The sequence below is a fragment of the Cynara cardunculus genome (assembly GCF_001531365.2).
Source record: "Cynara cardunculus var. scolymus isolate 2C chromosome LG 1, CcrdV1, whole genome shotgun sequence".
NCBI lineage: Eukaryota > Viridiplantae > Streptophyta > Magnoliopsida > Asterales > Asteraceae > Cynara > Cynara cardunculus.
The window spans coordinates 27768037-27779605 of NC_037528.1; the positions used below are offsets into that span (position 1 = coordinate 27768037).

General features: G+C 35.7%; 1 protein-coding gene across 1 annotated transcript; it reads right to left on the reverse strand.

Moving 5' to 3' along the window:
• Positions 1-2846: 2846 nt before the first annotated feature.
• LOC112528807 (replication protein A 70 kDa DNA-binding subunit A-like) lies at positions 2847-9822 on the reverse strand. The gene is made up of 12 exons (XM_025139911.1): positions 9746-9822; positions 8567-8723; positions 4831-5098; positions 4623-4722; positions 4422-4549; positions 4264-4348; positions 4027-4162; positions 3746-3978; positions 3548-3668; positions 3310-3457; positions 3129-3205; positions 2847-3035 (listed from the first exon to the last, which is right to left on the reverse strand). Exons 1-12 carry the CDS (start codon positions 9820-9822, stop codon positions 2847-2849), a joined length of 1719 nt encoding a protein of 572 aa, XP_024995679.1.
• Between the last annotated feature and the right edge of the window lie 1747 nt (positions 9823-11569).

Sequence of the window (11569 nt, forward strand, 5' to 3'; positions counted from 1 at the left end):
ATATATATATATATATATTCCAAAAATCTTAGTTGAAGACTCGAAACCCGAATATTACAGTATGTCTATCAAACCACGTATGAAAGTTAGTGTATAAGTCTGTAAGAAAACAAGTCACAGTTAGCTTCCAACTCTTACATTTAATTTTTACGGGTTCATAGGTTTAATACAAGAAGTTTGCTGTTGAAATGACTCTGAAGTAAACCATCTATTTTAACTATGGAAAAGGATATCAGACCTATCTTTGTGAAATAATTTTTATTTAGAAGTTTTTGTGATCACCGAATTACGTGATGGCATAGCACATGCAGAACCTATGTGAAGTTCTGTTTGAAGGATGGAGTCACGCTTGACAGGCATAAGGGTTAAAAAACTTTCCACAGTTTAAGCTCAAAATGGTACAGACTTACAAGGTTGAAGTACACTTTCAAAGTCAGAGGCGGAGACTCAAGGTAGGACATGAAGAGACAGAGGTCTTTTTCAAATCTTAAGTGCAGAGCCTCTGTGTAACTCTGTATGAAGCACAGAGGTAGTGTTATAGTGATGTAGCACGTGTAGAATCTCTGTCGTGGTCTGTATCAAGAAGAAGAATTTCAACGTAGAACATGAATAGACGGAGCTCTCTCTCAACACTTAAGTCCAGAGCCTCTGTGTAGCTCTGTATGAAGCACGAAGGCAGTGTTAGAGTGACGGCGTAGCATGTGCAGAACTTCTGTGAAGGTCTTCATGAAGAAGGGAAACATCAACGTAGCACCTGAAGAGACATACCTCTTTCTCAACACTTAAGTGCAGAGCCTCTATGTGGCTCTGTATGAAGCACGGTGATAGATTGACAACGTAGCCCGTGCAGGCCCTCTGTCAAGGTCTATATGAATAACGGACTCAGGGTTGACAGCCAGAAGGGTGAAGGAACTTCCAAGAGTGAAAACCGGGTACCGTCTGGAGTTGCAAGTCTGACGTACACTTCCAGAGTATGACCTGATGCCTGAAGGTAGGACATGAAGACACAGAGCTCTTTGTTAACACTTAAGTGCAGAGCCTCTGTGTAGCTCTGTATGAAGCACGGAGGTAGGGTTAGAGTGACCGCGTATGACATTCAGGACCTCTGTGAAGGTCTATATGAAGAAGGGAAGCCTCAACGTACAACATGAAGATACAATCCTCCTTGTCAACACTTAAGTGCAGAGCCTCTGTGGATCTCTGTATGAACCACGGAGCCTTGTTCAGATTGACCGCGTACCAGTTACAGAACCTCTATGAAGGTCTGCATGAAGAATGCAGTGAGGCTTAACAGACACAAGGGCTAATAAATTTTCGGAGTTAAGACTCGAACCGTGCTGAGTTACAACTCTGAAGTGCACATCCAGAGTAAGCGTCAGGGCCTCAACGTAGGGCGTGAAGAGAGAGAGCTCTTTTTCAACACTATGTGCAGAGCCTCTGTCTAGCTCTGTCTGAATCAGGGAAGCAGGGTTAGAGTGACGCCCTAGCACAAGCAGAACCTCTGTTAAGGTTTGTATGAAGAATGAAGTCAGGCTTGACAGACAAAAGGGTGAATAAACTTCCCAGAATTAAGACTCAGATGGTCCAAAGTTACAAGTTTGAAGTCCACTTTTAGAGTAAGAGGTGGAGCCTCAACGCAGGGCATGAAGAGACAGAGTTATTTTTGAACACTTAAGTGCAGAGCCTCTGTGAAGCTCTGTATGCAGTAGGGAGCCATGATTATATTGACAACGTAGCATGTGCATAACCTCTGTTGTGGTCTGTATGAAGACGGGTAGCCTAAACGTAGCACATGAAGAGATAGAGGTCTTTCTTAACACGTAAGTGCAGAGCCTCTGTGTTACTCATGCAAATAAGTTTAACATTAAATCCAAGAAAAAAATAATGACAGCGTATAGGAAGTTACATTCACCAATTAACAGATCATTGTACAAAACAAAATCCAATCATCAAAACAATACCAAATACGAGAGACAATGTACTTGTACACCCGAACCATGAATATTACTTCTGAAGTGGAGGGATTTTTAACATTCTTGTAGTCGATCCTTTTTGTTAAATTAGGTTCTCGATACTCGAACATAAGTTAAAAAGAAATAAAATTCTTACTTGAATTAAAAACATAAGTCTAATTGAAGGTAGAGGTTAAAAATGACCTCGGTTTTACATTAACTATTCAGAAAGTAGAATACGATTGAAATGAAAGTATAATGCTTGGGAGCTAAAAAATGCTAAGACAAGAAGGTCTAGATGTTTTCAAGCCTGATGAACCTCCTAAGAAGTTTTCAAACTCCAACAGATTACGGATTGACCTTAGAACAATTTTGCCTCCTTCTCTCACTCCAGGGGTGGTATCTCTGCTTCATGTAAGATGGTCTCTACGATAATTCTAACAGAAGATGGCCTTTGTACATAATACACTTACCTCTTAAGTAAGAGCTCTGTCTGTCCTCGTGCTACACAGAACCTCTGATCCTGATTCCCTACTCCATACAGAACTACGCAGACGATCTGCATGTACCACATAGTGCACCTGAAGTTGCTTGCATACTCATTGCAGAACTGTTTTTCAACTGACCAGAGCCTCGTCGTCCAAAAATAGTTAAATACTTACAAGCAGATATAATTTACATGAACATGAAAATCAAACATTACAAAAGTACGTACTGCAAATGAGTTTAATATCAAATCCAACACAAATGATAATGAAAGCATGTATCATAACATCTGCAACAATGCATAAATAATTGTCCAAGAAAAAATTCAACCACCAACACAATACCAAATGGGAGTTTCAATGTAAATGTTCATCAAAAAGAAGAGTTTTACTTTTCAACCTTAGGGATTTATAATGTTTTTATAGCCGATCCTTTTCCTTCCTGATCGGCATCAGACAAACTTTCAAAAAGCCGCTTCCTTTCAACCCTCTTGCTAAGCCTTCTCTCACACAATTTTTCTTCTGATTTCGGACTGTCTGCAGTGCTCTTATCAACATCGGATGGTGTTGCATTCTCACCAGTATATGAAACAACATCCTTCAAATAAAACAATAATTAGTTGTGGCATTTGAGAAATTAGTTCCTTGTAGTTGTGTTTACAAATTACATTGAACATGGCAGTTATACTACCTTTAACTTATCTTGGGAATTGAAATATGTTGAATACAGATTTACTGCTTCTGATTCAGCAGGCTGCAGAGTAAATGCTAAAATAATGTTAAGAGTAACAAAGATTTTAGAATAAATTGGATAATATTTTTTACAAATTGAAATCAGCACCTGTTCAGAAGCGCATCTCATCTCAATTCACTCAAAATGGCATCATCATTTGTTAGCTTTGAAATGCCATGAATGAAAAAGTTGTTCTTAATATTGTAATCAGTTATGCCAATTTTTATTGCAAACCTCCGATCAAGCAAAACATCCAACTCATCTAGAAACATGTCTAAATCACCACTCTAACAAAGGAAACAAACAATTTTTACATTAACAGGTATTTGGAGTCCTGAAAAGTAACTTATGAAAAAGGTTAAGACCTCTAACCATACCTCTTTAACTTTTTCATACAACTCTGTTTCCGTTTGGTTCAAATTTTTATTAGCTTCCCGATCAAATAATGTCAATGATACAATTCCAGTATCATCTTGAACTCTCAAAGAAATTCTGAACCTATATGATTATTAAGTGAGTATTAATGTGAGTGTGCAGAAGTTAATGAGAAGCACGGTTATGTAATTGTTACTTACTTTGGCAACACTTCTGTCTGTTTACCTTTGTATCTATTAGTTGTACAATCAAAACTCTCCCTCTCTTCTTTCATACCAGAGCCATCATCCTTGTCACTAATAATGTACGTGGGTCGAACCTTGTGGTTACACCTCGTGCAACCCATGTAAAACCAAGGGATATCTTTCCTAAATGCTTTCACCGTTCCTAATACAATTAGTGATTTCACTTGTATAAAGTATGCTATGTTACACTAAAATCCATTACTCAATGTATAGACACAATTTAAAAGAATCAGTACCTCAACAGTCTCACTGATTTTAACAACGTTTGCTCTACTGGTTCTGTCTAGGAAATCTTCATGATATGAGTAACACATTCCAGAGAGCATTGAAATCTGTTGTGACCATTTAGATTCGCCACTTTCCTGAATCAAACTATTGAATCAGAGTAGTAGTACACAACAATGGATATGAGCGAAATATAAGATATATAACAGAAATATAACAAAAATAAATAATAAATAAAAATTGTTGACCTTTTCTTAAAATCTTTAATTTCATGAATGTCCGAATTGATGAACAGCCTCGTACAATTGAATGAGTTAGAAAGAAATGGTTTTTCTGAAACAATCAAATGAAACAAGTTAACACAACATTCCTTGAAAGAACTATACATGTAATGAATCAGACTAACCTCTGTAAATTTTGACCATTGCGAATTGAATAACAAGAACAACAATCCCCTTGTCCTTGTTTGTACAAACATAATCATTCAATTCCTCAGCAAAGGCATCCCACAATGTAACTTGTATTTTAATCCCGCTACATAAATTGTAAGAAAACAATTATATAGTTTCTGAAGATCATTGCTAGTAAATTATAGTGAAATACTTACCCCAAATCCTGCATCTCAAGTTTCATTCTTCTTTTGGCTTTTCCATTGCTATCTGGAAGAGTCACCATTATCTCACAAGCAATAATCTCCCCAATTACATCTATGTAATGATCAAAAAGTTAACATAACAACATCTAACTTCAATAAGTGTAAAGTATATAATTTATTTAAACAATACAATCAATGTAAACGGACTTAATTTACTCACCAACTACTGTATGTTCTAGGATACTTTTGGATTTAATGTTTTCAAATTTGACAAATGAGAAACCAAAAATGGAACCCTTAAAATCCCGGCAATTCGAAACAGAAGTCTTGTAATAGAAATTTAACTTGTTTGTATTGTCGATTAACTTGTACTTCGTTGCATATCGAGCAATTGTAGGATTCTTAATAAAAACTATAGCCCCTTCTTGAAGTAAGTTCCTGAACTTAGGAACCCATTTTTGCAGGACATTTGCTTGTTTTTTGGTGCCCTAAGAACAAAAAAATGAAAAATCAATGAGTACTGATGATGTGAAGATCTTAGACAGTTTAGAAAATAATTCATTATCATGCTTTCAATACTAAAACTTCAAAAAGATATAAGAAATTACCTGTTCATCCATTAATATCATTTCAATGGAGTGTATATCATCCGCGTTTTTAAACACCGGTTGCTTCCACAATCTAACAATTCGAACCTTGATAGTGAAATCATCCTTCTGTATGTCAAGATCATCAATGAATGTAATATTGTTTCCAGCCATTAATCTGTAGAAGAGAAACCATGTATTAATTAATTAAAATATTGAAGTAAGTTAATCAAAAGAAGCTATCATACCTTACAGAAGAAAAGCAAGTGGTTTTGATTGTTCTTGTTTGACTATGAGAAAAGTTGCCAATTTGAGTAGTAAGGAGTTCGGAAATTGAATCTCAATTTAAGCACACATCCCACGATTAAAATTTCCAGATTTTATGGTGATTATAACTGACGATAACTGAAATTTTGAGTCTGAGTTTATGAAAATTCTGAAGTTGTGTAGTCTGTCTATGTTCCAGTATGAACGTGTTGTACCAGATTTACGACTTCAGATGTGTAATCTATCCACGTTCAAGTATGAACGTGGTATACCAGACTTATGGCGTTGGTTATAAATTCAGACGTGCGCAAGTAACTATGTATGTAATAGGTCACGAACATTTTAATATGGACTTTAACAATTTTAGAGACTCTCTTAAGCACTAATTTTCAAATATTAACATTCACATGATGAAGGGTACTTGATAAGATTTATATAGATATTGAAGTGTAGTCCAAAGAAAAACTTTTAACTCAACACAGACTTTTTAATAAGGATTGAAAATCTGGAGCAATTCTTTGTACTTGCAAATCTGTAGGCTGAGGAAGTCTTCTCATGTCGTCTGTTGTCAATACAAATTTCTAAATATGAAGTTGGTTCCATATTTAAGATGGTGGGTATAAGTGCGGGAGCAAGAAATTCACTTTGTACATTCTAGAGTTGAACATTTTGATATGGAGTTTAACAATTTCATGGCTTTTGAAAGGGTTAATTTACAAATATTGACTATCACATAACAAAAGATATGGAAGTATCGGTTGGGGGAAAATTTGTTATCCTACTGGGTCTTTGTAGTTTAGATGTAGTAAGTCTGAATATGTAAGGTTCAGAGTTCAACGTCTGGGCACATTTAGTCGTAATATTTTGAAATGAAATTCAGAGTTAGTCAACAACTCTTGGCGTTCAAGACTTACAACACATTACTTCCTCTAAAATGCATCTAAGACGGTAGTCAACCATGTGTTCGAATATAATAGGACCAACCTTTAACTTACATCATAATAGTAATTAAACATTTTCTTAAAATATGACAGTTTTAAATAGACACGCTTAATGCGTCCAATAATTACTCCAGACTTCGACGTGTCATTTTATAAACAAATCTTTCGATTTCAGTATTCAAATTTAAAACAAAATATGTACTCCCTATATGAAAAGGGTAGGCTCAACGTAACACATGAAGAGACATAACTCTTTCTCAACACTTAATGAAAGCGGGTAGCATACTACATTAACGAATTAACAGATCATTGTACGAACCAAGATCCAATGACAAAAACTATACAAATAACGAACAACAATGTAGTTGTACACCAGAATCATGAACATTACTTCTGAAGTTGAGGGATTTTTAACGTTTTTGTAACCTATTTTTTTTGTTAAATTAGGAAAAAGAAGCAAAACATAAGACGTTCTCGATACTGCAATAGAGGTTAAAAAGAAGGCAGGTTCTTACGGGAATTAAAAACATGTCTATTTGAAGGCGTAGGTTAAAAATAACCTCTGTTTACATTAACTATTCAGAAAGTACAGTACGACTGAAGCGAAAGTACAATGCTTCAAAGTTAAAAAATAAATGTAAGACAAGAAGGTCTAGATGTTTTCAAGCTTGATGAACATCCTAAGAAGTTCTCGAAAGTCCAACAGATTACGGATTGAACTTAGAATACTTCTGGCTCCTTCTCTTGCTCAACGGGTGGTATCTCTGCTTCATGTAAGATGATCTCCACGATAATTGCCATAGAAGACGCCTTTATACATAATACACTTAGCTCTTAAGTAGGAGCTCTGTCTCTCCTCGTGCGATGCAGGACCTCTGATCCTGATTCTGTGCTTCATACAGAACTAAGCAGATCATCTGCATATACCATGCAGCGCACCTAAAGTTACTTCCATACTCAGTGTAGACCTGTATAGAGGCTCTGCATGTTCAATGTGGAACCCCTATGTAGGTAAGTTTCATACAGCTTTGCGACTATGCATAGAAGGCCTCTAATCTTTGAAGTAGTGTGAAGAACAACCCTGCATAATTTAGAGCCCTGTATAGCGGGTCCAAATATATGCATGGAGTATACAAAGGCCTTGTAATAAATCAATGAAGGCCTACAAGGATATTAGAGTATACCCCATCTGATAATGTACAACCTGTTATTCAACTATCAAAAACCACTTCATCTGAAAATAGTTAAATACTTACAAGCAGATATAACTTTCATGAACATGAAAATCAAACATTACAAAATTATTTAATGCAAATGAGTTTAATATGAAATCCAATACAAATAATAACGAAACTGTGTATCATAACATAAGTACCAATGCAAATATCATTGTCCAAACTAAAATTCAACCACCAACCCAAAACCAAATACGAGTTTCAATGTAATTGCTCATCAAAAGCAAGAATATTAGTTTTCATCTTTAAGATCTTTAATGTTTCTATAGCAGATCCTTTTTCTTCCTGATGGTCATCAAACCAACTTCCAAAAAGCCGCTTCCAATCAACTCCTTTCCTAAGCTTTCTATCACACAACTTCTCTTCTGATTCCAGATTGTTATCTGGAAGAGTCACCATTGTCTCACAAGCAATAACTTCTCCAATTACATCTATGTAATGATCAAAAAGTTAACGTAACAACATCTAACTTCAATAACAGTACAATATATAATTTATTTAAAAAATACAATCAATGTAAAAGCATTTAATTCACTCACCAACTGTTGTATGTTCTGGGATACTTTTGGATTTAATGTCTGCAAATTTGACAAATGAGAGACCAAAAATGGAACCCTTAAAATCCTGGCAATTCGAAACAGAAGTCTTGTAATACAAATTTAACTTGATTGTATTATGAATTAACTTGTACTTCATTCCATATCGAGCAATTGTAGGGTTCTTAATAAAACTGCAGCGCCTTCCTGGGGTAAGTTCGTGAACTTAGGAACCCATTTTTGCAGGTCATTTGCTTGTATTTTGGTGCCCTAAGAACATATAAATGAAAAATCAATGAGTACTGATGATGTGAAGATCTTAGACAGTTTAGAAAATAATTCAATATCATGCTTTTAATACTGAAGCTTCAAAAAGATATAAGAATTTACATGTTCATCCATTAATATCATTTCAATGGAGTATATTTCATCCGGGTTTTTAAACACCGGTTGCTTCCACAATCTAACAATTCGAACCTTGACAGTGAAATCATTCTTCTGTATGTCAAGATCGTCAATGAATGTAATATTGTTTCCAACCATTAACCTGTAGAAGGGAAACCATGTATTAATTAATTAAAATTTTGAAGTAAGTTAATCAAAAGAAGCTATCATACCTTACAGAAGAAAAGCAGTTGGTTTTGATTGTTCTTGTTTGACTTTGAGAAAAGTTGCCAATTTGAGTAGTGAGGAGTTCGGAAATTGAATCTCAATTTAAGCACACATCCCACGATTAAAATTTCCAGATTTTACGATGATTATAACTGACGATAACTGAAATTTTGAGTCTATGAGTTTATGAAAATTATGTAGTTGTGTAGTCTGTCCACGTTCCAGTATGAACGTGTTGTACCAAATTTACGGCTTCAGTTGTGTAATCTTTCCACGTTCAAGTATGAACGTGGTGTACCAGATTTATGGCGTCGTTTATAAATTCAGACGTGCGCAAGTAACTATGTTTGTAATAGGTCACGAACATCTTAATATGGACTTTAATAATTTTAGTGACTTTCTTAAGGACTAATTTTCAAATATTAACATTCACATGGCAAAGGGTACTTGATAAGATTTATACAGACATTCAAGTATGGTCCGAAGAAAAACTTTTAACTCAATACAGACTTTTTAATAAGGATTGAAAATCTGGACCAATTCTTTGTACGTGCAAATCTGTAGGCTGAGGAAGTCTTCTCATGCCGTCGGTTGTCAGTACAGATTTCTAAATATGAAGTTGGTTCCATATTTAAGATGGTGGGTATAAGTGCGAGAGCAAGAAATTCACTCTGTACATTCTAGAGTTGAACATTTTGATATGGAGTTTAACAACTTCATGGCTTTTGTAAGGGTTAATTTACAAATATTGACTATCACAAAAGAAAATATAGTGTATAAGTTGTATACAGGTATGGACGGTTAGGGGAAAATTTGTTATCCTAGTGGGTCTTTGTAGTTCAGATGTCGTAAGTCTGAATATGCAAGGTTCAGAGTTCAACGTCTGGGAACATTTGGAGCTAGTATTCTGAAATGAAATTCAGAGTTAGTCAACAACTCTTGGCGTTCAAGACTTACAACACATTACTTCCTCTAAAATGCATCAAAGTCGGTAGTGAACCATGTGTTCGAATATAATTTGGATGAGTCACCATTGTCCACGTTCCAGTATGAACGTGATGTACCAGATTTACGGCTTCAGTTGTGTAATCTATCTATGTTTCAGTGTTTGTAGTTTAGGTGTGGTAAGTCTGGATATGGATGAATCAGAGTTGCAGATCTGGCCACATACAGACCTACAACTATTGGATGAGAATCAGAGTTAGGAAGTAAATCTGAGCGTCCAAGACTTACAACACATTTCTTCCTCTAAAATACAGCTAACACGGTAATCAACCACGTGTTCATATATGATACGACCAAGCATTAACTTACATCGTAATGGTAATTAAACATTTTTTAAAAATATGACGGTTTTAAATTGTCAGGCTTAATGATTCCAATAAGTACTCTACACTTCCACGTGTCACTCTATAAACAAACCTTTCGAGTTCTTTATTCAAATTTAAAACCAAATATAAACTCCATATATGTGAAGCTCATCACTCCCGCCTTCCTTTTTCTCATACGAATTTACCTTTTGCAATCACAGACCACCAAAGCAATCCATCAATGGTGTAACTCACAGTCCAACATCCAAAAAACAATCCATACAATCAAAACCTGTTTTGAACCCTCTTCTTCTTCTTATTCTGACAATGAAGTCAATCAGCGTACTTCTATCATGATTGGAAACATTGAAGTTGCTATCCAGGAACATGTCTCCTTTCCTTCATGAAACCAATCAACATCAGCTAACACCGGATTCAATCATTCAGAACCGATTGCGGTCCCAAATGACGAACATGTCACTGAGAAGCCTAAAGAACAACTCCCTGAACCCGCTGAATCTCAAAGGGAAGTGGGAGATGCTCATGAAAGCCAACCAGCACAAACTGCTATTATGTCTGTAGCTATTCTAGAGCCTGATGTAAGTCAGACTATTTTACCAGAATCTGAATATGATGTCATTAAGGAAAACAACAGTGCTCTAAATCTAGAATCTGAAAAATTCAAACCGGAGCATCAAATTGTTATTAAGATGCTTAAAAGACATCTGCGTAAAAGGATGTTCATCAGAATGTATGAAGTTCCTATTCAATATCTTCAACAGTGGTGGAAAAATTTAACTTATGATGAGGAAGAAAATGAGATTAATTCAACTATAGGTGGATACGGTTTTTCACTATCCCTTGAACAGATAAGGAAGATGCTCTTCCTTCCAAATAACAATGAAGTGTTGGGAAAATCAGATTTTGATATCCTACCATCTCAAGAGAAGATGATTAAATACTTCGTTTCATTGGGATACAAAGATCCCTTGCCAACACTAAGCAGTTTTAGGAGAAAAGGTTTACCACCTGTTTGGTACTGTTTGTTCTCCTGTATCAATCAATGTTTATCGCCCAAAGCTTCAAGCCTTGATCAAACATCAAGGCCAACATTGACAATCTTCCATGGAATAGCTTTCAACATGCATTATGATTATGCATCACTATTCATGGAGGAAATTAAAGTGTACAGTGCAAAGCCACCTGGATACATACCATTTCAAGGATTCTTCCAACTTTGCGTGAAGGGGGCAATGCATTTACGACCGAACATTCCAGCGAGAGAGGAGGAGGACATGGCTCCACAATTCTACATGGATTCACTGAGGTTATCTACTCTTCTTTCTAATTTTAGAAATCATATGCCACTACCATTGGAATTGACAACACATATTAGGAATGATAATAGGGTACTTAGAGAATATTGCGCTTCTATGGGACTGCCAGAACCGGCAAACCCTACCCAAGAAGC

Coding starts and splice junctions, on each gene's coding strand:
- LOC112528807 (XM_025139911.1), bottom strand. CDS start 9,822: ATGGTGACTCATCCAAATTATATTCGAACACATGGTTCACTACCGACT. Junction 4,723..4,830: donor CCTAGAACATACAGTAGTTG/GTGAGTAAATTA, acceptor ATCATTACATAG/ATGTAATTGGGGAGATTATT. Junction 3,669..3,745: donor CAGACAGAAGTGTTGCCAAA/GTAAGTAACAAT, acceptor ATAATCATATAG/GTTCAGAATTTCTTTGAGAG.